At 41.9% G+C, this 27,043-nt stretch overlaps 1 protein-coding gene and 1 non-coding gene across 2 annotated transcripts in view; one reads left to right on the plus strand and one right to left on the minus strand.

The window, feature by feature from the left end:
• The window catches only part of EGFR (epidermal growth factor receptor), a 219,974-nt gene that overhangs the window by 144,224 nt on the left and 48,707 nt on the right, over nucleotides 1–27,043 (plus strand). The window contains exons 2-11 of the mRNA XM_074945280.1: nucleotides 6,598–6,749; nucleotides 8,406–8,598; nucleotides 9,316–9,450; nucleotides 14,026–14,094; nucleotides 18,298–18,416; nucleotides 19,772–19,913; nucleotides 20,977–21,093; nucleotides 24,748–24,874; nucleotides 24,997–25,070; nucleotides 26,226–26,316. Coding sequence (XP_074801381.1) covers nucleotides 6,598–6,749; nucleotides 8,406–8,598; nucleotides 9,316–9,450; nucleotides 14,026–14,094; nucleotides 18,298–18,416; nucleotides 19,772–19,913; nucleotides 20,977–21,093; nucleotides 24,748–24,874; nucleotides 24,997–25,070; nucleotides 26,226–26,316 — 1,219 coding nt within the window. The remainder of the gene's footprint in view (nucleotides 1–6,597; nucleotides 6,750–8,405; nucleotides 8,599–9,315; nucleotides 9,451–14,025; nucleotides 14,095–18,297; nucleotides 18,417–19,771; nucleotides 19,914–20,976; nucleotides 21,094–24,747; nucleotides 24,875–24,996; nucleotides 25,071–26,225; nucleotides 26,317–27,043) is intronic.
• On the minus strand, nucleotides 2,301–2,404 carry LOC141983569 (U6 spliceosomal RNA). Its single transcript, XR_012638408.1, has one exon. It is a non-coding gene; the product is annotated as a U6 spliceosomal RNA (small nuclear RNA).

Here is a 27,043-nt window from a genome sequence, read left to right on the forward strand (position 1 = left end):
GGTAATTTGGTTTCATAGCATTCCCAAGGGTCATTTGAGGTCTTAGGAAAGCATGCACAACAGGATTTGTACTGCGGTAATTGGAGGCTTTCTGAGAAATTTTAAAAAATGTTTCCGTTTGTATTAGGACTAGGGACCAGTTTTTAACTCTGAGTTTTAATGCACACGGGGATATTACTCTTGAGTCAAATAGCAATTTACAGATGACAGCCTCTTAATTGAGTGGTTGGATTTTGCATCACTAAAGCCCTCTGTATATGGAGGCTTCAGAAAATGTATTCATGAAATTATTTGGTCTCACTCCACTTCTTTGAGCATCACCACAGGTGTCAGTAATTGGCACCCTTGCTGACAGTCTTACAGAGGATTAAGAGGGCCATGAAGACTGAGCTCTTTTCTTAAGGTCAAGGTTGCAACACCTTGGTGGGAAAATGAATCCACATTTATTTCTGTGGATAAACAGAGGAATATAGTCTCCAGGACTGTCAGCCCCGTACCTGTCACAAGGACTAAAATTCAATTGCTTTATATTTGAAAGAAAATAGACACCTTTGTATGGTGTCTTGTGACTGTTTCATCGTTGCTTACTTGGGGCAGTGTTAATTTCAGCCTATGCATTGCTAATTTGGCTCACTGTGTTTGGGTCTCCTGCACAAGGGTTAAACATTATTCTGCACCTGGCATTTTGAAAAGCTGTTTACCTGATCATTTCAACCCTATCTGTACATGTCTATGCTGCTGCATACGAGAGCTGGGGTTGTTCAGTGTTTACATTGGTCTCCACTTACTAAATTTTATTGACAATTCATATTTTTTATATACTTTAGAGTATAATTTTGTAATTGCCTAATAAGATACCCACAAAATCTTGGCACTTATAAAGTACAGAGTGTTCTGAGAAAAAAAAATCATAAAAGAATATCATACTTCAATTTTATGTGGCATTGTTCATCCTTGAGGAGGTCTCAAGACACCTTACAAAGACTGATAGCCTCATCGTTGTTTTACAGATGGGGTGACTGGGCTCAGCCAAGTTAAGTGACTAGCCCAGAGTCACGCAGCTAGTCTGTGGCAGTGTTAGGAACAGAACCCAGACCTCCTGGCTTGCAACCCTGTTCTCAGTCCAGCAGATCACAGCTGCACACGGGTGTATCTAAAATATTCAGGCTGGCCATATTTGTGTTGTGTTCACATTCAGAAAAAAGCAAAGTCTCTTTCTTTTAAAGATTAACCCATGCCTCAAAGTTCAGATCTGGATCTCAGCTTTCTTAATGTTTGGAGGAACACTCTGACTCAGGGGTTTGATGTGGAAATATCTGTTGTTGTTGTTGTTGTTTTGGCTTTTTTTTTTTTCTTTGCAGCCCTTTATAAGTACAGAATGCTGCAACTATTTAGGATAAGTGAAAGTTTACACATGCGGGCTGTGTATGGAAGTGTATCTAGCACAGTCCATAAGGTATCCCAAGAGAAATCAGTACTGTCACTGATGTTTGAAATATGTTAGCATCAGTGTTGTTCCCTTAATTCTTTAAAAGGGTGTATCTGGCATCAAAATTTGTCCCTCTGAGTGCAAGAGAGAGTGAATACATCCAGCTTTCAAGAGGTTATTTCTCTCTCACACACACACATGCATTCTGCTGAAATCTCTGTTTAGAGACATGAATCCTGCATTGTCTGTGTATATGTCCTTTGCCAATCCAGGTTTTTGTGGACTAGACAAAATTATACTCCATTATAATCCAACAGATGTAGAGTATCAAGATGTATTTTAGTCTTCACAAATTTATTATAATAAAAACTCTTTCCCACCCCCCCACCCCTTCTCTGGCCAAAACTAATGTTTTAGAACAGAGTTAAAATGACAGCATCACATTCAGAAAATGATAGGGTTTGTCTTCTCAGAGTATAGCTTTTGTAAGCAAAGTATTGGAGATCAATGGCACTATTCATAAAAAGTTACCACGCCATTTCCTTCTCTTTCAAAGCATTGTATTTGGGAAATTTTTCAAGTGCTTCTTTATAAATTAGTAATTTAGTGGGTTTGGCGGGGAGGGTTGTTATGTTTTTAATTATTCTTACCTAATTTATCCAGCACAAAAATGATGAGCCAGATCCTCAGCTGGTGTAAATTGGCATAAAGAGGTTCAACGACTCAGTAGAACTAGATCTATTTACATCAACTGAGGATCTTGCCCTGTATCTTCTGTGCAAACGGAAGTCAAGGAACAGTTGCTATAAGATGGCCCTAAACTTCTTACTATCACTAGGAACACTGGTGGCTGAGGCCTCCCAAAGAGTGTCAAACAGTTCCCTACCTTACAAATTTGCATGTCATCCTTGCGCAGGGCCATTCTAATCTTCTCTGTATCATTCCAATTTTTAGTATATGTGCTGCTGAACAGCAGGTGACTAGTCACATACCCTTGCTTGGGGGAAAATCTTTATTGCAGTATTGTGTCGTTCTGTGCTCCTCCGAGGCTGACTGTGTTCTTGTTTTGATCCATGGCTTATGACCATCTGTGTTGAAAGTTGTCAAACCCCTCCCTACCTCCAAAATGCTGGGAAGGAAGTGGGTGCTGGGATGCCTATCGGAATGCTGTCTCTGGACCCTGTTTTGAAGCTTCATCGTTTGCATCACACCTGTGCTCATACACGTCCATACAGCCCAGGGACTGCTGCTGGAAGGGAAAAAGGAGCACTCTCGCCCTCTTTTTCCATCCCCTGAGACTATTAGAGGGATATCTGCCACTCTCCAGCCTCTGTGTTTTGGGTCTTCCCATTGACCAGCTCCAGCATCTGAGGTTCCCTGTAGCTTTCACAAGAGGCATCAAAAGAGGGAAATCAGAAGGTTCTTGTCAGCATTACTCCTCTCCATAGGGGCCTATACAGCACCAATGAAACCCACCAGGTTTTTGTTAAATTCTGCACCCCACTCAGCAGCAGCAGATGCACAGAGCTGTTTTGCTGCAGATTCAGGAAAACCGCACTCCATTCCTTCCCTCTTGGAAGGCTTTCGTTGCAACCATAAGAACTAGAAATGTACTTTTTTAAATTAAAGAGTTGATTCTGCAGAAATTGATGGGTTAGGTCTCCTTATTTGCCACAGGTAGGATTTGTCAAGCCCTGACAATAATGCGTTGGCAGACACGCAGCAGGTATCTTGGTAAAATTGTACAATGGGATTTGGAGCCAATTTTGTCAGTTCTAATATCGCTCCAAACTACCTTTAAGCTAGAAAAAGACATACATTTACTTATTCACTGATTGTTAATGTAAATCTCTGAAAGGTGATCTACTAACTCAGTAATACTTGTGATTTCAGTGGCTGATTTAAAATTCTTTAATACTTTGTTGGTCAGTGCACAGAGGCAGGGTGCCATGAATGAGTGCTCCTCTGGGAGAGAGTCCTGCTTATTGTGTGTCCAGTTCTGAAGATCAGTGTAGGTTGATAGGCTACTTTGGCTCCAAGACTAACCTAAGTTTTGTTTGCTACTGATCATTTGTATTGGATTGGGTACAAAGAGATCATTTTAAATGCACACCATTTTAGGGTCAGATCTTCCACCTACACCCACTTATGCCAGCTGAGAATCAGGGTCTTTATTATGAAGTTTGAAGAGATAACATTTCAGTTGGCCGAGGAAAACAAAAGGACAAAATTCTGCTTGTACATCTCCATAGCAAATCTCAACTCCGGCACTCCTCTCCCTGACATATGCAGAATTCCTATTAATGACATATTCTGCAATGTATTTCAGTAATAAGTAGTGTTTCCATCTTTCTGCCTTTCTAATATGACTCCTGTGATGATTCACAGTTCTCAGGCTTGAGTCAAAAGGACTCAAGGCAACTTCTTAAATATGTAAAAGTTGGGGCTGCTGAAGTTTGAAATCAGAGTTTAAATATCTTGTCTGATTAAGGGATGTTTCAATCAATGAAACAATCTAGTTCTGAAGCAAATATGAAAGGGCTGCATAGTACTCTTGATCCTCTCACACGCTGTGTAGACATCAGAGAATTGTGTGTGTGGCTCAAAGACAGTAAGTAACCTTAAACATATAACGCAGTTCAGTGACACAAGGCTTACATTATGTAATTACAGTGGACCATATTAAAAAGATCCCCTTTGCTAACAGTTGCCACACAACAATATCACATACCACCATATTATCTTATACTTATCACTGTGATACATGAGCCAACCACCTATTTTAAGTATAGGCAAAGTAGTGTGGTATCTGATATCATTTTGTGGTGACTGTGGGAAAAGGATAACTCCTTAATGGTGATCACTGTACTGAGAAATAAAAATGTTCATTGTTAGCTCTGCTTTATTAGGCTATTCTTTCTACTACAAAAACATCCATTGTGTAGTGAATCTTTTACAGGTGTAATTTCTGCATCCCTGGCTCTAACATCCTGGTTGTTTCCTTAGCTTGTGTTGTGTCTTCCCTAAGCACAAAAAAGCTCATCCTTCCAGTGTAGCACTGAAAGATTTGGCGTCCGCTTTTGATTGCAGTCATGGTGGCTGCAAAACAAGGGCGCAGTTCTGCTCCTGCTGAAGTACATGAAGTCGCTCCTGCTTTGCACCAGTATTGGTGAGCTCAGAATTGGCCCTGGATCTGCATTTGTAAGGTGGCTGCCACCGAAGTGTTCAGTGTTTGAATGTGTATTGTTTCATGCACCGTTCCACTTCTCTCACTTTTGTTGGTGTGACACGGAGAGATGTGTTAATTTTAGCTATGGAAAAATAACCTGGGGAATGATGGGATGAATGGGGGGGTGGAGGAAGGGGGTGATCAGAGAGGTTTCTGTTATGTAATACTGAATTGAACAGTTAGATGAGCTGTGTTATAACAAGCATTTCACACAAGTACTTGAAGTGCCATTCTTTTGTTATGGTTAAATGCACTGGGGCAAATTTTTGACAGTTCCGCTAGTTTGCTAAAGAGGGGATAATAGAATGCCAAGCAAGTACTAATTTTTCTGTCGCCCCATCCTAAACTTACATAATCTCAGCAGTGCTCTGTGTGGAGTCACTTGCCTCCCCACTGAAAATGCAGACTTAAGCATCATTAAGTACATTTGTGCTCCAAGGCAAAAGTATGTCAGTACAGCGCTCACCTCAATCAGGCATCCAAATGTTTATCATGGCTAGAGCTGTGTGAACCCTGCAGGACTCAGTTTGTTTGGGGTTCTCAAGCTGAATCCTGCAGCTTTGATTGGCAGGGGCAGGCAGCAAAACAACCCCTGTCGGCTTGCATGGAGGATTGGGTTCAATAAACTCAGTATGTTCCACTGCCCTCACTGTGTATCCTCGCGTCTCTCACCTCTGGCTTTTTGAGCATGTGTCAGGTGGTCACTTGCTTTGCCTAAGCAGCCCAGAAAGGAGCTTCAGGTCATTCAGAATATGCCTTTTCCCCAATCCATAAAGGCTCTTCTGAGGGACAGGACCCTCTTTGACCCCCATGGTGTGGCATGGAGTCCAAAGCCTGCAGCTTCTACTACAGATGCCCTATATTTCCTTTAATGGTCTTACAGGGCACAGTTGTTTGGAAATGCCTAGGGCTCCCAATCTAATGCACTAGGCATTATGGGGTTTCTGTCAGCCTCAGCTGAGCACAATGTGAGGCTGGCAGTAGTAAGCCTAAACAGCTAATAGTCAGCACTCCCTTCTGTTCAGTGGAATGGAAGAGCTTGATGGCTCTAAATTCCTGACTTCATGTGTTCTAATGTGAAGAGTGACCACAGGCATAGCATTTGGGGGTTCCATGGCTCAGTAAATTTAATACAAATGTGTTTAATTCACAAGAGAAAAAAAATTTAGTTTTTAAACTTCCAGTCATAAAGCTGGGATCTGAAAGTAATGCTGGGTCTTTATCTTGCATCATCTCCAGTATATTGCCTCTTCATCAGCAGTAATACATTGCCTAGGCCAAATTATGGCCCGAATTACATTTGTGAAGCATTATTAGATTGCCTTGTGAGGTTGCACAGGTATAAACAAGGGCCTAATTTGAACTGCAGTATTTTTTTTCTGAAGATGATGCATGAGAAGGACACAGTCTGATAAGTCTGTAACATTGGGAGTTTAGAGGAAAAGACACTCCCCACCCCCAGCAATTGGAGCAAATTCCAATATGGTCATCATTTTGAGACAATTAATATGCCATAAAAATCTACACCATCCTTTTTAGTCACCTTCGGAGCAAGGTTCCGTTTTAATAGTGTGACATTAAATCCATGGCCATTCACCATGGATTTTAATTTTGTTCCAGGTACGAAACTCCTGGGGCTGCTTAGATTTTGGGTCCCAAAATCAGAAGCCACCCACTGGGCTCTCTCCATGACAAAAAGTAGATGATGGAGGGATATTCGTTCTGACCTATCTCTAATCCTGAGGAATGTTGCACATTCCTAACTAATTACAGTTATTAGATAGCGGGAAAGACAATATAGAAGTGGTATCGCTTTTCATGACAATCTGTGCTTACACTTCATTTATATTGATTTAATGCTTGTAAAGGTGGCTGGACAGTAGCTGCCCATTCTGTACGTGCTCATCCTTGCTTCATGCTGCTTTCTTTCTCCCCACAGTTTGCCAAGGAACAAGTAACAAGCTGACCCAGCTGGGGAACGTGGAAGACCATTTCACTAGCCTGCAAAGGATGTATAACAATTGTGAGGTGGTGCTTGGCAATCTGGAGATCACATATGTGACACGCAATCATGATCTTTCGTTCCTGAAGGTTAGTGTAACTAATCACATTGCTCTGATCCAGCACACAATGTACATTGGTGAGATCCACACAACCTCAAGAGAGTTTAACTCCTAATCAAGATATTTTTCTAGTCTGAGTTTCCTGTTTAAGGAATTGAATTGTTTGTTTTTTGAAGGGGAAGGGTCAAATATATATAAAATGTGGTGGCAAATGTAAACCCTGTTCAAACACATAGTTGCTGATTGTCAGTTAGAGACATCACAGAATGGAATTCTAAAATACCTGTCTACCTAGGATACGCTGTACTTGTATCAATGATTTCACAGCACCTAACAAGCAGTTTTTCTCATGCTCATCACCCCTGCTCAAAAGTAATTATTTTAAATGAGAAGTATTGCACTCCTGTTCCCCTTCTCTTCCCCCTCCTCCCCCCCACCCATGCTCCCAGGGGAAATGGAAAAGCTCTGCACTGTGCCCTAAAGATAACCAGATTTGAGGAGTTGTGAGACCAGTGAAGCAAACTGCAGTGTTGATGGCTTTTCACTGAAAATGACCTATCATTAGCTTGATCATTCTACTGCCTTGATGATACCTGGCAAAAGATGTAATCTCCCTAATAACTAGAAATCAAGACGTGTAACATCAGCATCCATCATTACTTGTGTAATATGTTCCTGCACCAAGTAAACCAGCTGCGTTCTGTCCAGACAATAATTTTGAGTGACCTAGGATAATCCTTAATCAAGGATAATCCTAGACAGTAATTCATGAACTACTTTCCATTTCTACATTTGTCTCATGCTCATGTCCACGCACAAGTGAATGAACTATTGTTGGGAGGGAATTTGAAAAGAAAGGGACATAAATATTTTACTGCATGTATTGAAAAAAGTGCTTTCTGGCATGGCACAACCAGATAGCACAAGAAGGTTGTGGAACAGCTGGGAGTAGAACTCAGCTCTCCTGACTGCCAGTTTGATACCTTACGCACTAGATCAGCAGTTCTCAAACTGTGGGTCGGGACCCCAAAGTGGGTCGGGACCCCATTTTAATGGGGTTTCCAGGGCTGGCGTTAGACTGGCTGGGGCCGAAGCCTTAGCCCCACTGCTTGGGGCCAAAGCCTGAGCCCCACTGGTCGGGGCTCAGGCTTCAGCTTCAGCCCTGGGCTGCAGGGCTCAGGTTACAGGCCCCCTACCTGGGGATGAAGCCCTTGGACTTTGCTTTGGGGCCCCCTGCCGAGGATGATGGGGCTCGGGCTTTGGCCCCTCAGCCTGGAGCATCAGGGCTCAGATGGGTTAAGGCTTCAGTCCCTTCTCCTGGGGTCGTGTAGTAACTTCTGTTGTTAGAAGGGGGTCGCAGTGCAATGAAGTTTGAGAAACCCTGTAATAGATCATGCTTCCTCAGATTTGTGCTTTTGAAATAGTGTTTTCAATACTCAGTTTATTTCGTGCTTGATTATCAGGTTACAATATTTTTGAATGCAGAGAGATTATGGGATTAATTATATCAAATATAACTCACCTGTGTGTAAAAAAATAGAGCTGTGGGTTACCAGAGATTCATGGGTGGGTCACTGATCTGAGTTCTGAGGTGGTGATTTTTTCAAATGAATCTTGTTTTCCTCTCAGCAAACAGCTTGACACAATGACACTAAATGTTTTTGTTCCTTCTAATTTTCCTCAGACCATACAGGAAGTTGCAGGCTACGTGTTAATAGCACTCAACAATGTGGATAGCATTCCACTGAACAATCTCCAGATCATCCGAGGAAACGTGCTTTATGACAACTTTTACGCACTAGCAATTTTATCCAATTATCAGACAAATATAAATAAAACCAGTGGACTCAGGGAGCTGCCAATGAAACGGTTATCAGGTAAGTGGTGGGGCAGACAATGTGATTCTGGACTGTTACTTTATTTGAAGCAAACTCCCAGATCTTTATGAAAAGCTTCATTTAAGAAGCATTGACCTGTAGAGTCCTGTTCCGAAGGAGATACTCTGAATGAAGTTAAATGTAGTTTATCCAAATACCTGCCCACTTTATAACTACCCAGTTTACTGGTAGTGATGGAAAGTTCCTTGTTTTACAATGCATCGGCCCAGGACATCCAGGGGTTAATCAACTTAGGCGCTATAGAATTGCAGAGTAATGAGTGTTGGCCCAAAACTGAGAGAGGTTTTTGGTGCCAATTTGAGATGCCTTAGAGGGGGCATGATTTTCAGAAAGTGTTGAGAACCTCAAAGTGCTTCAATCTGAGCATCCAGAAATGGAGACACCCAGAATCACAACTCACTCTTGAAAATTTCAGCCACTCAGTTTTGACACCCAGTTTTGCATTTTGTGCACATCCATAATTTCTATTGGCTTCACTGGGTTGCGGGGGGAAGGGGCAGAGGGTTGTATATGGAAAGGCTGCAGCACTGGACCCTTATTCGACAGATAGTTATACTTTCTTTCAAGTGTATTAATATATTGTAGATTGTCCTTTTCCATTAACATGACATCTGATTGTGTTTATCTCCTTTTCAAGGAGGAAGGAAGAGAGCAATCATGCAATTGCTTCATTTTTGTCCTGTTTTTCTTTTGCAGAAATTCTTAATGGAGGAGTTAAAATCAGCAACAATCCACAACTGTGCAACATGCAAACAGTTCTGTGGGACGACATTGTTGATTTGAACAAAACACCTGCAATGCTGTTGGATTATCAAAATAATCTGACTGATTGTAAGTATATATTTAACAAAACAGTAGTCACTCCATTAAAGACAGCAGTACCATCAACCTACTTATTGCATTATAGAGCTCCATTTCTGCAAACACTTTTATGTAAACGCATTGACTTCAAATCCTGTTCACGTGGAAACCAATTATATTTTGTAATCGAATTTACTAGGACCAAGATTTGGACCTAAGAGACTGATACAAAGCACACTGAAGTCAATGGATTGGCTCCCATTGATATCAGTGGGCTTTGGGTTGGGTCTTAAATATGTGCTTCTTCAGTGAAAATGACACACCAATGTAATGCATACAGATTTTCTTTCCAGCGTGAGATTTACAGCGTGAGATTTACAGCGTGAGACCCTGATTCAGCAAAGCTCTTAAGCGTATGCTTAACTTTAAGCATGTGGGTACTCCCAAGGTGCTTAAATGCATTGCTGGGTTGAGGCCCTAATTCCTATTTGTGAATATCATGAACTCTACACATGGTTTGACAGTATTAGGAAATCTTTGCAAAAATGAAGACCAGAAATGGATAAATAGCGATACTTCAGATCAGCATGGAGTATGTAGCATGTAGATTTGAAAGCTTACATGACATGTATCCATGCTTAAATCTGACCCAAGCCAGTACTGTTAATCCTTTGTAAGATCTAAATTCAGCTCAGAAAATTTTAAGAGGGGAGAAAAGAGATGTGGGGTTTTTTGTTTTTGTTTTTTTTGTTTGTTTTTTTTTTTTTAAATTCTTGAGCATTTTTGGCACTACAGATTGGCACAATGTTTATTTTCTGATCTACTTCAGTGAGAAATTGACTAAGTACTAACAGACACACTCTGACATACACCCTGGAACCCCACTGCAGTCAATGGGATAGCAGGAGGTGTAAATCGGCGCAGAGTTTGGCCATGAGTACTATGGAAATTTTAACCTTTAACTTTTAAACTTGAATCCCTTTGGTTCAACAGTAAATCAGTCAGTTATTAGACAAATATTGGCACTTGTTCAGCTATTTTGGCAGTGAGGGCGTTGGAAAGAGCCATGTGTTATTAGCTGGACAAAACTGTCCTAGAAAGAAATACTCCTTAAATATAGTAGTAAGTTTCAGATAATCTGTTCAGGCAGCCATTTTTCTTTTTAAATAATGAGCATGCAAGATAATTGTGTCCCTGGGATTTTACCTGTCATTAGAAAAAAAACAAAAATAAAAAGCAAAACAAAGCAACAAAAACAACAATAAAAAAGTAAGGAGGGAGGGGAAAGGATTGGCAGGCCTGTACTAACTCTACAGATTAGTTAGTTTTTGTTCACCCTTACTTGTTTTCATTAATTGTATGTGTGCTGCATAGTTCAGTGCTGAGAACTACTTTTGTCAGAGCTGTGGAGACAAAAGCAATTAAGTCAGGGTGCAAATTACTCTGTGGTTAGAGTAAATGTCGCCAATCATTTGCAAATACAGTCATATTTGTTTTGTTGTCAGCAGTGTATTATTCAAAAACATTGATTTACATGACAAATTACTATCTGGCCATGAGTTCTAACCATACAGAGTTTCAAGGTGAGGAGGCCAGTTAGTCTTTCAGTTTTCAGTTCCCAGAGATGATGTACTCGTTTCACATTCCATTCTACCCAGTTCTAGATGCAGATTGCAGATACACATACTCTTCAAGTTAGGGCTCTAATTCTACCTGCTGACTGACTACCTACAAATCTACAGTATCAATAGCATACACTAATTGGCAAGTTCTTAGTTTTATTTATTTTATATAAGAAACTTTAAAAATATAGAATTCTGATTTTTCCTTCAGAAAATCAGCTTTGTTAATTCAGCATTATATACAGCATTCTTAACTGAGGTAATAGTCCAATAACACATACATGTGGCTGAAAAGTTTCAGATTAAAAGGTTGAGCTACTTCTGAGAATACGATTAGGAGAAAATAAGTAATTTTGCTGGTATTAAAATAATTCTTTCAACCATTTTGTTGAGAAACTCCATGCTTTGGAGCAGGCATTTGAAATTTGTCAGGGGGTGGGGCGTTGCCCTGGTGTCAGGAATGTGCCTTTTGCCATCCCTCTGAACTTTCATCCACATTTAGCCAAGTTATTTATAAGCCTCTGAAAAATAACAGTTCACACATGCTCAGAAGAGGCTTGATATAGTATGACAGCCATATTCTCTGTATTGAACATGCTCCATCTCCTTACAACTCCTGTGTGCCAACCAGGCTGTGAATGTGCCATCCCCATAAAATAACTGAGCCCTGGTCTACAGTACAAACTTATGTGAGTAAAAATCCACACCCCTGAGTGACGCAGTTATATCGACCAAACTCCTGGTGTAGACAGCTCTGGGAGAGCTTCTCCTGTCAACACAGCTACCGCCTCTCGGAGAGGTGGAGTACCTACAGTGATAGGAGTGTCACGCTGTCTGGAGTGGCTCACAAGTGTGAGTGCCTGTCTCAGGGCAGACTGTCAGAAAACAAGGGCAGACACCCCACACTGGTGGTATATTCTGTTATTAGATTTCACCAAGCCAATAACAAGTGTGAACTCTTGGATCACTATACCAGTCTTACCATGGAGTCACAGGCAGTCCCCTTAGCCTCTCCAGCCTATCTTGTCACCCAGACAAACTGAACTTAGTGATGGTGGTCACATAAACCAAAAATCACACCCCGTCAGGTTTCTCCCAGTCCCAAATGGCCACTTACTCCCAGATCAGTTGGTACTCTGGATCTTACACCAAAGACATTGCTGGCAGCCAATTCTATAGTAAACTAACTATAGGTTTATTAGCTAAGAAAAAAGAGTTATTGGGAGGTTAAAGCAGGTAAAATATAATAACAGGTGAGTCCAAGTTTGTAAGTCCAAAATGATAGCAGAGATGTAGTAATCTGCCAGTTTCCCAAAAGCCTTTTCCAGGGCTACCCAGAATAATTCTGGAGGTCTCCGTCTACTCATTCAGTTATTCCGCCCTGTTAGAATCCAAACAGTCTAGAAAGATCCTTTGAATCAGTACTGATAGCGTCTTTTCACAGACAACAATCTGACAAGTATCTGAACCCACACAATGGTCGGTTGCTTTGAATTTAGCACTCTTCTTCATTTGCATTTGATGAGTTATTTAGTTACAGGGATATACACAATGTAAATGCCTGCCATTACATTATAATAGGAATAGATAAGTGAAAACAGTACAAGTAACATTCCATTAGTTTTCATGAAGTTCTAACACCTGACTACGCTCTTACATTAACACACACTTTGATCTATTTAATTATAGGGCATGCTTAATGTAATAGTAAACAGGATATAGATAGGCAAAAGCAATGCAGTTAACATCTCTGTTGATCTCTATTAAAGCACAAGTGAATTGGCCTGAATATATACTAATACATTTAACTCCTTTGATATTCACACACAAGTGAATTGGCCTATGTCTCTGACCTGAGCTGGTCTGTCAGTATTCTAGGGAGAAGCTCTCCTGTCGGCATAGGTAGTGTCTTCGCTAAGCACTACAGCACTGTAAGTGTAGATGAGCCCTGAGTATTCTCCAGCCTAGAGCTTCAGGGGCTAAGCAGAAGTTTCCTTTCAAGTGCTTCTCTCCGGTGCTGTGAGCCACTATGGTGCCTAGCACTGAAACCAAAAGCAGGCAGAGCAGGCACAGAGGACCAGGGAGAATAAGAATAGAGGGAGACTGATACAGGAGCTGGTGGGGTGGAGAGGGACAGAAGTTGGAGAGAGTGGATATGAACAGAAAGGGACAAAGTTAGGAGCTGGGGATGGAGAGGAACAGAGAAGGACAGACAGGCAGGTGGGGACAGGGAAAGAAGGGTTTGTAACCAGTAAATTACACTCCCCTCCAAAGCCTGGAATAGAATCCAGTCTCAACATTTCTCTGCTGTCAGCAAAATAGTTATGAAATCCACTGGCAAAGTATGTGTCTCCTCTTTCTCTAGTGGCTGATCCAGTTGGATAACTGCCTACTAGTACCATTACACCATTAGCTCAAGCAGTAGAGAGGTATGTGCTCTGGATTGAATATCCCAGCCCTGCCAATGACCTATGCTGGGGTCAATCTGGTTCCATATGATAGAATTTCTGGTTTTTCAATTTGCTTCTTTAAAAACGTAGGGTATCACATACAAGAAGAGTACGCTAGAAGAAAGTTACGGTGGTAAAGTCAAGCAATCAAACATTAGGAAATGCTAGACTTAAGATGTTGCTCCATCTCCCTCGTGCTCCACCCTTCCTGCTGCCCCTCTACCCATATATGCGTATGCATTAAGATGCAATTAATTACAGGATCATATACTGTTTTTTCCACAGGACCCCTGCCTCATTCAGTACACAGGATGGACAGTGCTTACTGAATGGGTATCTATTTCATGTTTATTTTTATCCTCATCATTCAGTGTGTGGCACAGAAGCTTTCCTGTAGCTCTAGTAACAGGCACGTGGGGGATATGTTGTGACTGAAAGATTAAGATTCAGTTCCTGACAGCCTTGGTGTGTTATCTAACAATTGTCTGTTACATCATAAAGGTTTTCCTACCAATTTAACATTTACATTTTAGGTTCTAAGTGTCATGCAAATTGTACAGAAGACCACTGTTGGGGTGCCGGCATAGAGAACTGCCAGACATGTAAGTCCACAGATTAATTTAAAATATCCTTGACTGTATGCCCTTAGGTATTTGTTTGTTTATTATTCACTGAATACTGTCCCTGTCACATCCTGATGTGATGACAAGTGTTTTACAGAGAACACTGTGCTCCCCTCCACTGCCCTGAGGACCCATAAGCACACTGTGGACCTGGGTGCTTGCTCCCCTAGCAATCAGTCAGGTCTCTGAGTGATAGTTAATGATGATCCTTGCGGTAGTAACTTGCACTGTGTTTTTGCATATGCACGCCCCCCCCCCCCTTCTTGTATAGCAAACAAAAAAAGGCAAACAAAAGCCATTGCAGCTCCTCATTGAGTGGCCACATTTGTGGAGAGAAAGGGGGCCTGGTGAACAGCACAGAAACCCCAGAATAATTTGGATTGGACCAAGATTTCTCCATGAATGCTTAGCCTTTGTGTGACACTTTCAGTTTTAGAAGCTGTAATGTGAATTTTCTCCACATCTTTTGTTTCAAGTAGAATGACTGTGTATTAACATACAAACTCTTACAGAATTTTTTAGGCTGAGAATGGGAATAACTCACCACTACTGTGGTGGGGTTTTTTTGTTTTTGTTTTTTTTAAATCCCCTTTGTAGAATTCCTTCCAACCTGAATACCAGATATATGCTGCAGGCATATAAAGCAAGTCCTGACCACTCAGAAAATGAAGTGATGGCCTTTAAAGGGTGCAGGGCCCAGGGGATTCACAGCACGGGAGAGGTGTCCTAATTATTTATAGAGCACTTTGGAATCCTTAGGCACTCCAGTCACTCATAGGCTGAACACGCTTTACCCTGTAATTTTGCATTTTGGATGCTTACCCTGGGCATCAAGAGAACAAGAAACACAAGATGTTTAGAGACACTTAAAGATTTTGTGAGGATTTTACTTTTCAGTATATAATGACTGATGGGGAATGTACTTTGAATACTTTTTGTTTCTTTTGATAGTTTATTATTTCACTGCTTTATAATGTGTAGTCGGCATGCAGGGAAATGCTATGGGTTCTTGTTCTTTTCTCGTACCAGCTTTACACTAGCATAATTCCACTGAGTTCAGTACTTCTGATTTAAATCTACATAAGTGACAGCAGAATCCAGCCCTACAAATGTATTTAAATCTGAGCATCTTGCTCACAATTCAGGTATCAGGCCAGATCTACGTAGCTTCAAGAGCAGGTTGTAAAAAATCACTCCAATATTCCTCTCTTTCTCCCCCACCCCCCATTTTTCATCAGTTTCAAAACTTTTCAGCCATAGTCAGTCCTTCACAGCTGCTCATAAAACACCCTATACTGGATATTGTGGGACTAATTCTGCAGTTACTCTATACACATTGATGTAAATAGTGGTTCTACGTGTAAAGTACTTGCAGGATCATGTCCACTGTTAACATGGTGTCCAGAGGTAATACTAACCTTTAGGCTTAAGAAATTGAGATCCTAATCCTGCAAACATTTATGTATGGGCATAAAGTTAAGCATGTACATATGTGTTTCCAGGATGGGGCTTATTTAGCAATTAACACTCATTTTGTTAAGCTGTTTATGAATCTGGCCTTTCAGAAATTCATCCCATAGGTGGGACATTTTTATGTTATATTTCTTTCCATCCTTGAACATATGTGGAATGTACTGCACAAAATATAAACATTTGCTATGATATACTTCCAGTGGGACGCTTTTGTCAATTGTTCTCAGAATGATGAGCCGTTTTACACCCCTGCTGATGCTTACGAAAATGATATGAAAACTCTGTTGTAAAACAATGTCTTATCTCACTGTTTCTGGTTGTGTGGAGGAGTTGCTGCTAGACCAATTATGTGTATTTTGGAGATAATGTTTCCTTGAAAATGTAGTATTTGGTTACAAATATGAGATCACAAAATAATAAAGCTTAGGTGCAAAAGTTTAACAGAAAGAAAAAGTAAATAATAATAAAACAAAAAAATAGAAGAGGAAAGAAACAAGCCTATACTGGTTGATTACCCTGTAGCAGAGTACCATTCTCAGATGATTTAAGTGTTAACTGTGATTGAACTGCAGTGTGACTATTTCTGAGTTACAAGAATTTTTAAAATATTTTAACTTCTCTGTACTCATTAGGGAACTTCATGGCTGACACGATGCTGTACACCAGTCGTTCTCAACCAGGGGTCCAAGGCCTCCTCAGGGGGCACGAGCAGGTTTCAGGGGGGCCGCCAAGCAGGGCCAGCATTAGACTCACTGGGGCCCATGGCAGAAAGCCAAAGCCCTGCCACCTGGGGCTGAAGCCTGGACCCTGATCCCCGCCACCCAAGACTGAAGCTGAAGCCTGAGCAATGTAGCTCTGCGGAGGCCCTTGCGGCATGAGGCCCCAGGCAATTGCCCTGCTTGCTATCCCCTAACTCCAGCCCTGGCTTTTACATGCAGAATACCAGTTGTTATGACACAGGTGGGCTGTGGCGTTTTTAAAGCATGTTGGGATGGGCCTCAGAACGAAAAAAATTGAGAACCCCTGCTGTACACCGTAACCACCACTCAGTGGGTTAGGAATCAAATCCTCCTGCTTAAAAAGCACCTCCCTGTTGAATCTAAGGAAAATCAATTAGCCATGAAGGATACATAGTTGAGTGGTTCTGGTTCTGTCCTGCCCAGTTCTGGTTCTCTCCTGGTTCTGTCCTGCCCAGGGCAGTGGTGCAAACCCACATTAGTCAATGATTGATATATTTTTTTTCCCCACTATTCTAGTCAGGATGATTTTGATACTAAAAAATTGTTGCAGGTGATTTACTTTGGTATTAGAAACAGCTTCTTGTCCAAAATTTTCCTCTCGGTTATATTGGCTCAAACCTGATGAGAGTTGCATAACAACAGAGAGGAAAACTTAGTCCAAGTATTGAAGTTTAAAAAAATAGTGTAGAAGGCATATGAAATAATTTGCGGGAGAAGGGTTCCTCTGCCAACGTCAGGAATGTGTTTAGTATACTTAACACAGGGGTCGGCAAAATACGGCTCGCAGGCTGGATTCAGCCTGTCTAACATTTCTGTCTGGCCCCCTCACGCTCTCCGAGTCCAGGCCACTAAAAGTCCCATGGCACAGCAGGTCTCGACAAGCTGCCTGCCTACCATGGCCCCACGCTGCTCCTGGAAGTGGCTAGCTGCTGCTGGCAAACCTCTGTGCTCCACATGCTGCCCCCAGCCCAAGCACCATCCTCACAGAAACCGGCCAATGGGAGCTGCAGGGGCGGTGCTTGTGGGCACAGGCAGTGCCCACAGACCTGCTGTCCCCCTCCCCACCAAGGGGCACACAGAGATGTGCCAGCAGCAGCCAGCCGCAGCTGCTTCCGGGAGCGGTGTGGGACCACAGCATGCAGGCAGCCTGCCTGAGCCCTGCTGCATCACCGGCCAGGAACCGCCTGTGGTAAGCGCCTTCCCCGGTCAGAACCCTCTCCTGCACCCAAACTCCCTCCCAGAGCCCATACTCCTCACCCTGTCCTGCGCCCCAACACTGTGGACCAGCCAAGAGCTCCCTCCTGCACCCAAACTCCCTCCCAGATCCCGCATCCCTCCATTAATATAGTAGAAACATGTGGCCGGTGACGACTTACCAAAATTCATGGGGTGCCCCCCTGTGAAAATTATTGCCCACCCCTGACTTAACAGGAACCTTAATGACACAGAGTATGCACTGTAACCTGTTAATATAAAGCTGGTCTTCCCAGCAAGCTGATATCTCAAAGGTTGCACCAACTGATATTTTTTATCTCAGTAAAACTATTAGATACAAAGGTCAAATTCTGCTGTCTTATGCCATTGTAAATTGGGAGTGACTCCACTGATGCCAGTGAAGTTATTCCTGATTTAGCAAGGTGCTGAGCACTGGCCCCTTTCCCACAAAGCATGTAAGCCTATCCTTAACTGTAAGCTTTTCTGGATCAGGGCCAGAATGCTCAGTGCCTTGCAGAATTGATGCCTTACTGCAACGTAATTGAGAGTTGAATTTGGCTCTAACACACTGGTGAGGAAAAGCTCAAACTCCTTCTGTCCTCTCCATCCCACAAATTTCACTTGATGATGAGAGTGGAAACCGGTGTCTCATGAGAGGCTCTACCCAGATGTTCTTTATCTGGAGTTTTCTCCTTACTTGTCAATCTTGGTTTAGCAAATATGCATTTTAATTTTTTTTTTCCCTGTCTTTCAGTAACAAAAGTCATCTGTGCCCAGCAATGTTCAGGCCGATGCAGAGGAAGGGTGCCCAGTGACTGTTGTCATAACCAGTGTGCTGCTGGGTGTACAGGGCCTCGCGAGAGTGACTGCCTGGTAATATTACAGCAACATGGTTAAAGTTCAGCAGCAGCAGCCAAGCTTTGGGCTGAATGCACTGTAACTTTTTTTTTTTTATCTTAGGAGCCTTGAAAGTGACGCTGAGCACCAGATGTCTTATTAAAATATGTATGGGACAGATTCTCCACCGGTGTAAATCAGTATAGCCAGTCTACACCAGCTGGTGATCTGGCCCATGTATTTCTTATACTTAGCAACAGCTTAGAATTTTAAAACAAAGAATTTTAAAATGAAACTTACTTTTCATCATTTTTAATACCCTTTGTGCATTTCATTTAGTTTAGACCATGAGAATAGATTATGCAATTTCCTTTTTCTGTCTTTCATTTACTAGAATAACTCTGCTAGGGTTCACAGCACTCAAGGGGATGGAATCCAGAAAAACCTGTTTACATTAGTTGTTTGGTTGGTTTTTTTTTAAACTGTTGCAGTGTTTCCGTTGATCTGTTTTGTGAACCGGTCCCCCTTTTAAAACAAGAGTTTCCATTTAGTTTGGGCTTAACACTAAATTAAGTGGAATTCAAGCAACTTCTATGGAAACGGTCCAGTTTATCTTTGTTTCTTCGGATATATTTGTGTGTCCATTAAAGATGTAAACAAATCACATTAATTATGTTCTTATTGATTCATGGAAGGAAACATTAGTTCTCTCTCCTCAGAAATCCTAGGGAAGAACCAAGGGAGGAAGAAAGATTGTCAACTTGAATGTAGAATTAGCCTTGTAGAAATGACTTGCACTTCATAAATGCCCATTAAATTGCTCATCGCCTGTAGCCAAGCCTAATGGCATTACTTCAATATTTAACTGTCCAGGTCAGTAATTGACTGCAGGGACTTATTTCATTAATGTTATTAAAAAGTTGCCAATAAAGAAAACAGCCATTTATCTTGATCTGGTTTCTGATTTCTTAGCTTTGTTCTTACTATCCAATACATGCAGGCAGAGCCCTGTTTCTAGGTGGAACTCATGGGCACGCCATACAAGTAGAAGGGTCTACCTCTCAGGGGTCTGGTCCAGTGTTGGAGCCTGGGTTCATAAGGACTTCGTAATGTAGAAGTTATTTTCATGAGTCCATTAAGATTAAGAACCCTCATACTCTATTTTTGTAAATGTCAGACACGATTGCCCTTCGCCCTTGGACTCTCTCACCTCAATGGCACAAGAGCCCAATCCTGGAAAGTGCTCCGTGCCTCAGTTAGTGCTAAGAACCTGGTAGATCTGGCATAGCAGCCTTATAAAACAGGAATTATACATTTATTGTATCTTCCCTTTTTGCTATAAAAATAGACTGTAGTTTACTTTGCACCACTGTCACATTGTTCAATGGCAGGCATGCCGCAAGTTTCGGGATGAAGCAACGTGCAAGGATACTTGTCCACCGTTAGTGCTGTACAACCCGACCACCTATCAGATGGATGTCAACCCAGATGGAAAATATAGCTTTGGAGCCACTTGCGTGAAAGAATGTCCACGTAAGCTCACTTAAGCTTGCAATCTGGTCAGACCAGGGAAGATAGAGGGTGAAGGACGCGGTGGGCAGAGGTTGATATCGGCTCTCTCCCACCCAATTCAGGCCCCCTCAACTTAGTGGCCCCCTTTTAGACCAAGGAATTTCCTCACTCTCCTCAGCTGCTTTTGCTATGGAAACCAGTAGCAGAACATCAGAAATGAGATGTAGCTGATACAAAAATTTTAAGCCGTTTGTATTTTATCAGTTATTTTTATTGGTTTTTCAGGGCTGTTTTTGTTTTAATTTTGAAGATTTTAGCTTAGTCTTTACTGGTGAATGCCAAAAAGAAACACTTTATAAAATCCATCAAACTCTCTCATAAGACCTGATCACGTTCCCACTGAAGTCAGTGGCAAAACTCCCACTGACTTCAATGGCATGGGGGCAAGCCCATAAATAAAGTGGGGCTGGTTCTTAGTGGGGCTTACAGAAATCTGTTTTTAACACCTAGGGTATCACATCACAAAGCATACGAGTTCTTCTTAGCTCCTGTATTCATTGCCATGTGTGTTGTTTTGTTTTTTCTCTCTATTCCCTGTCCATGGTCTTTTAAAAACATTTATTTAAAGGTAGAGAAGGACCCAAGTCACAGAATTAGGACCTGTATCTGAAGGTCACCATAGCCTATTATAAAGATGGTGTTATATTATAAAGACTGAGGATGGGGTTGGGAATCAGGAGGTGTTGAGCTCTATTCCTGATTATGCTACTGATTCGCTAGTTGGCTTTAAGAAAGGCCAACTTACTGTCTCAACTAATATGATGATGATGATAATAATAGTCATCCACCCCACCCCTCAGGGATAATTTGTTAATGTCTGTAATTTGGTTGGTTAGTGCTTTGAACGTAGCAACTTCTGAGTACGCTAATGTGTGTTTTAATTCACCCCTTCTCTATTACAAAATGCTGAAATGCCTTTTAGCTTTTGATCAATTAAATGCCTGTTTACAGCATAAATACAAATCCCAAAGCATCTCTCCTTTGTTTCATTGCCCATATTGCATTTCCCTTCCTGTCTTTGCAGATAACTATGTGGTGACAGACCATGGCTCCTGTGTTCGCTCGTGTAATGTCGATACCTATGAAGTGGAAGAAAACGGTGTTCGGAAATGTAAAAAATGTGACGGGGTGTGTAGCAAAGGTACGGAAAGTGCGGCAAGATATTAATATTTTTAGTGTGAGGAGAATTTACTTGACGACAAAGCATCCAAGCAAATGGGACCCTGATCCTAATTAGAGCCTCAGGGTGCTGCTACAATATAAATATCTAATAATATGGAGGCCTAAGCAGGTAGTTTAGCAGGGAAATTAATGCTCCAGAGCATGTACTCAAACTGACTCACTCAGCGTGTGCAGAAAGTAAATGCTGCCTCCTGCATAGTTTTGCCTCGCTTGTCTTCCCACCTTCTCCATGCCCTGTTCTCACCAACCTTTCAACCATGGGAGTACCAGGCCTGGATTAAGGCACAAACTAACTAAGCTAAATTTTAGGACCTCGCAATATGAGGGGCTCTAAAAAAGAAAAAAACTGACTCCATTTCAAATTTTATCAAAATCGGTTGATAAATAAAGGAGAGTCTCTTTAAATATAGACATTTTCATTCAAATGACAAAAATATATACATCTGGCTACACAAATACCCTCACCCTACCCTTACCCTTTAGTAATTGTTCATTATTGACAGGTGGGAGGCCAGGGCTGAGGGGAAAAAAACAATAATTGCACTTATAAAATTAGTATTTCTACGAGTAAGTCTATCAGTCTCCTAAGGCAGCAGTTCTCAACTGGGGGTCTGTTGCCCCCTGGGGGTCCATGAGCCCTTTCAAGGAGGCTGCAGGCCCTGCGTCTGAAGCCCCGATCTCCGGTGCCCCCCACGGTGCTGAAGCCAGGAGGCATGGGCCTGAAGCCCCAATTCTGGGTGCCCCCCCGTGGGGCTGAAGCAAGGAGGCGTGGGGCTGAATCCCAGAGCCCCGAGCCGAGGTGCTCCCTGGAGGGGCAGAAGCCCTGAGCCCATGGGCAGAATTGGGGACATGGAGGGTATTGCCCCCTGCACACCCAAACTGCAGCACGAGAGCACAGCAGTCTCAGGGGCAGCTCCACACCTCCCCTCCACAATCTCCTCTCCCTGCCCCCTGACAATGTCAGAGACAGGAAGCCAGAGCCAGGCAGTGCAGGGCAGCTGCTGCTCTGGCTGGTGCCATGGAGCAGGCAGATGCAGCATTCACTCATCTCCGGCTGATGTCCCAGGTTGAAGCTGCTCCTCAGCTCCTGGTCCCCTTTGCTCCCGCAGAGGCAGCCGTAAGAGCCCCCGGGGTGGGGAGACCCGGCTCTGTCGCTGTCAGACCCTTCCGGGAACAGGGAGCGCAGGGTCGTCCTCCCAGCACACAGTCCCTAATACCCCTCTCCCTACATCCTGAGCTACACCCTCCCTGCACCCCGAGCTACCCCCCTGCCTGCACACAGCTCCTAGCCACCCCTCTCTCTGCACCCCAAGCTACCCACCTGCCTGCACACAGCCCCAACTACCCCTCTCCCTACACCTTCTGAGTACTTGGTGAGCAAGTTATTTCAAACTATGTGCATATGATTTCAAACTATGTGCATATGATTTATAGGCTATTAAAGCCTATAATATTCATTATATTTGTTTGAATATAGACTAGCTTTTCTCACTTTCTCAATGCCTGTCTAGAGATTACCAGTCTTTTTTCTGATAAATTCTTTTTGTCTTTCTCACATATAGCAGTGTGGCCGAGGTGTTTACTCAAGATTAATTAATGGTCCTGGGAGAGACAGAGGATAGAGAAGCTAACACAAAGAGAGATGTCTGCCTAGTAAATGCTTCAAGAAAAGCTATCTGCCCTAAGCAGTCTGTGCATAGGAAGTGACAAACTCCGTAGCTTATCATTTGAGAACATCATCAATGAGTTTGCTCTCCAAAAATCACGAAAGAAAATGTTTTAAATTTCAGTGTTAAAATTAATGTGATGTGCAGACAGACATACTGCAGCTTATACTGCTTCGATTAAGTAAGCTGGTCTGTGTAAGTGTAACTGCTTTTGTGTTGCTGTAGATATAAAGTTTTCATATCTACTAATTAAGAAATCATAGACAAAATATATTAATTTGAAACTATTTTGTAATGCAAACAGGCATATTGCAAGATGGGATTCAGTTAGATTATTCTATTTTTACAGCTTCGCCTTTGTATATATGCAAATATAAAGCTTTCATGTTTATATATTCAATGTCCTTTCTGTGAAAATAATAATAAAAAAAAATTATTATATGGGGCCTCTTACATTTGACATAGCTTAGGGCCTCTAGAATGTCAGAATCCGGCCCTGGGAGTAACACAAAAACAGGTGTGTTTGGAGAAGTGTGCGTGCACCTTGATGGGCTTACACTAGATCCTGGGCTGAACAAACTTGTAGGGCCGGATTCTGACATTCTGGAGGCCCTAAGCTATGTCAAGTGTAAGAGGCCCCATACAATAATTTTTTATTATTATTATTTTCACAGAAAGGACATTGAATATATAAACAAAGATGAGACCTATCTTGGGAGCAGATTATCCCACATCTGCCTATTGCAAGGTTCTTGTACCTTCTTCTGAAGCATCTGGCACTTGCCTCCGTCAGAGAGAGGATGGTGGACTAGATGGACTGTGGGTCTGATCCAGTATGGCAGTGTCTATTGCCTAAACCTCTTGCACTTGAGTAGAACTTGGAGCCCTACTCATATCCTAGTGTTGCAAGGAGCATGTCCAGCAACTGCAACATCATATTTATCATTATAAATGTCTGTTCACCACCACCACCGTCGCTCCTTAGTTCAGACTGCTTTGTGGTTTGTGCAGCGTTTATTAGGATGACGTCCAGATCTTCTATGTGCTTTTAAGGCAATATTAGTAATTCACATCACAGCCTTGACTTTCCCTCTGCTGAAGATATGCATGTGTGCTTGTATCTCTTCTCACCTTGACTATTAAGAGTCCAAGCTCTATAGCCTCCACAAACCCTAGTTGTCGAGGCCCATCATGTACAGAATGTCACTGCCTGCCCTCTCCTACCAAGCAGCACATCTACATTCTCCCCATCTTTACACAACCCTATTGGTTCCCCATCCAGTTCCCGCTCCTCTTAGTACACTTGCTACTATCTATCTTGTAGATCTTATGTGTCTCTCTCCTCCCAGCCATCTTCTCTGTCTCTTCCCCTAATCCTGCCACTTGGTGCAAAAGGCTTTTACATCTGCAGCTACTGCCATGTATCTCTCCCCTTCATTCACTCTGTGGACCTGATTCTCCTCTCTCACCAGTGTAAATGAGGAGAAACTCCATTAAAACCACAGGAAATATCCTGAGGGGAAAGTAGTATAAGTGAGATGAGAATCTGGCCCTCTGACCCGTTTTAAAAAAACTCACCTGAAAACAATCTTTTCACCTTTTCTTATAACTGTTAATTTCTCTCCCCTCTGGTTTTGGCCTTAATACTGATTTATTTATTTATTTATTTTATTTTTTGAATTATTAAACCTACAAGACCAGAGCAGTGTAAAGGGGCCTTGTTGTGTAAGTTCCACAATGCCTGTGCACTCCTGTTTTCTCAAATTATTACCATGTCTTGCCAGCTTTCACACCTTGGGTATTTCTGTAATTAATTTTATAGCTACAGATCTAGAGATAAAACCGCTACAATAGACTCTATCCAGAATAACGTTACATTGATATTTATTTTCTTAAATGCATTAATTCCTAAAATACCTGCAGCTTTTGTGCTTTCATTTTAACAGTCTGCAATGGGATTGGAATAGGTGAACTGAAAGGGATTCTCTCCATAAATGCTACAAACATTGACTCTTTCAAAAATTGTACCAAGATCAACGGGGATGTCAGCATTCTGCCAGTAGCATTTCTAGGGTAAGTCATCAGCTGATTCGTATGTGGTTGGGGAAGAGGGGTCATGGTTGGTCTTTTACCAGAAGCAGCCATTAAAGTTAATGTGTTCTTTTTCAAATTGCATGATCTGTTTTGATTTTTAGTGATCTCTTCACCAAAACACAACCACTGGACCCAAAGAAACTGGATATCTTCAAAACCGTAAAAGAAATATCAGGTAGCGATATGTTTGACTTAAAATTTTGTCTGATCTTGTAGTCCCAGAAAACACAAACAAAGATGGGAAAAGGAATAAAAACAGTTTTTGTTAGAAAGACACTAAATCATCTGAGTTAGTGCCAGTATAAATCCATAGTAACACCTTTCACCTGCAGTCAGTGGAGTCACTCTGGATTTACACCCATGTAACTCAGATCAGAATCTGGTGTAAGGTGTATGGTTTTACCAACCCATTCCTTCTGCTGAATTGTCAGACATATTAAAGAGCAAAACCAGAACACTTTCAGATACCCAAGAAGCATGATGAAGCAGATGCACAGGAAATGGCGCTCACTGCTAACCCACCCTGAAATAATGGCTGTATTTCTATTGGTGGAAAACTTTTCAAAGGGTCTTTGGGAAATTGTACTCCATTGCTTCCATCGCACCAGTGGGAGTCACGCATCTGAATGCCTTTTCCTTGGATCCATGCATGCACTGAGTCGCCTGGGCCTGATTTTGATCTCACACCAACAAAAACAGAGTACTTCTGGTGAAATCAAAGGACTTCACACCATTGTAAAAGCAGTGTAAAATCTGAATTAGACCCATGGTCTCTCCTTTTTTCTCTCATTTTAAATATGTCCAGTTACTTTAAGTGTAATTGTCACTACATTGAGAAAACTTTTATATAATACTGTTCCCCAAATTCTTTCCCCATTGAATGTCCAAGCAGGAAAATCAATGTCTTTAGCAGTTAAACTCTGCTGTGCTTTTCCCCACTCATTTTTTTTCCCATTTCCTAAATGCTTCCACTACTAGAAAGCTCCAGTGATGTCCTCATGTTTCAATGAAATCCAGGGACACTTACTGCAGCATTTCCTGATGAGAGACCACAGGAGTTTCTGCTCTTAAGTGCTGCAGGATGTACAGCTCAATAACACACTAGACTTGTACAATGTTAAGCCCTCTTGGTGGCCTGAAAGTAAACTATTTACAAAGCAGCATTAAAAATATCTGCAGACTCCCTAAAATGTAATTCTTTCATTTTGCAAGTCTCATAAAGATGTGAAGAAGATAAAAGTGCCTTCCCCAGCTCAACAGGAATTCACAATAAAAATCCTATTTTCAAGCTGCTGAGGTTTTGGGGGTTTTGTTTTTTTTCCTGTTTCAGGATTTTTGTTGATTCAAGCCTGGCCTGAAAATGCCACAGATCTCTATGCTTTTGAAAATCTGGAGATTATACGAGGCAGAACAAAGCAACAGTAAGTAACCCATGTGTCAGAATGAGGGTGAGATAAACTGTGTTTACAGCCAGGTTTGTCTAAATAATAAAAGGTTTTGCAAAACTTGGGCCAAATTCTCTGATGGTATAAATTTGCGTAGTCCTATTGAAGTCAATGGAACTGCACCATTTTATATCCGTTTTATACCAGTTTGGTCCTATGTGTCTAAGTGACTGTCAAGACATTGTCCCTATTTATATCTGAAAGGAAGGATGGATTTGGGATTAGAGTGCTGGAATGGACCCTGGGAGATATGGCTTCAATTATTGGTTCTGAGGCAGTCTTCCTCTGTGATCTTGCTCAAGTCACAAAATCTCTCTGGCTAAGATTTTTAAAGATATCTGGGTGTTGCTCTGCTCAACATTGCAACAACTACCTGACTTAGGAGCCTAAGTCACTTTTTGAAAACTAGATTTAGGCTCCTAAGTCAGTAAGGCCTGTAACACTGAGCAGAGCAATGCCTAAATACTCCAAAAATCTGGGCCTTTGGGCTTCAGTTCCATAGCTGTAAAATGGTGATAATATGGGCTTGTCTACACGGTGGGGCAATACACTCTACAGGACTGTGATGTCAAAAGCTCACTAATGAACTGCACATTAATTGGTCTGGGTAGACCCTGCTGATGCAGACTAAAGGTTTCCTAGTACGCTTTAACATAGTACTATCTGAAACAGTAGTGCGCATCAGCAGGGTCTATGTGGACCA

Source organism: Natator depressus, chromosome 2 (genome assembly GCF_965152275.1).
Source record: "Natator depressus isolate rNatDep1 chromosome 2, rNatDep2.hap1, whole genome shotgun sequence".
NCBI lineage: Eukaryota > Metazoa > Chordata > Testudines > Cheloniidae > Natator > Natator depressus.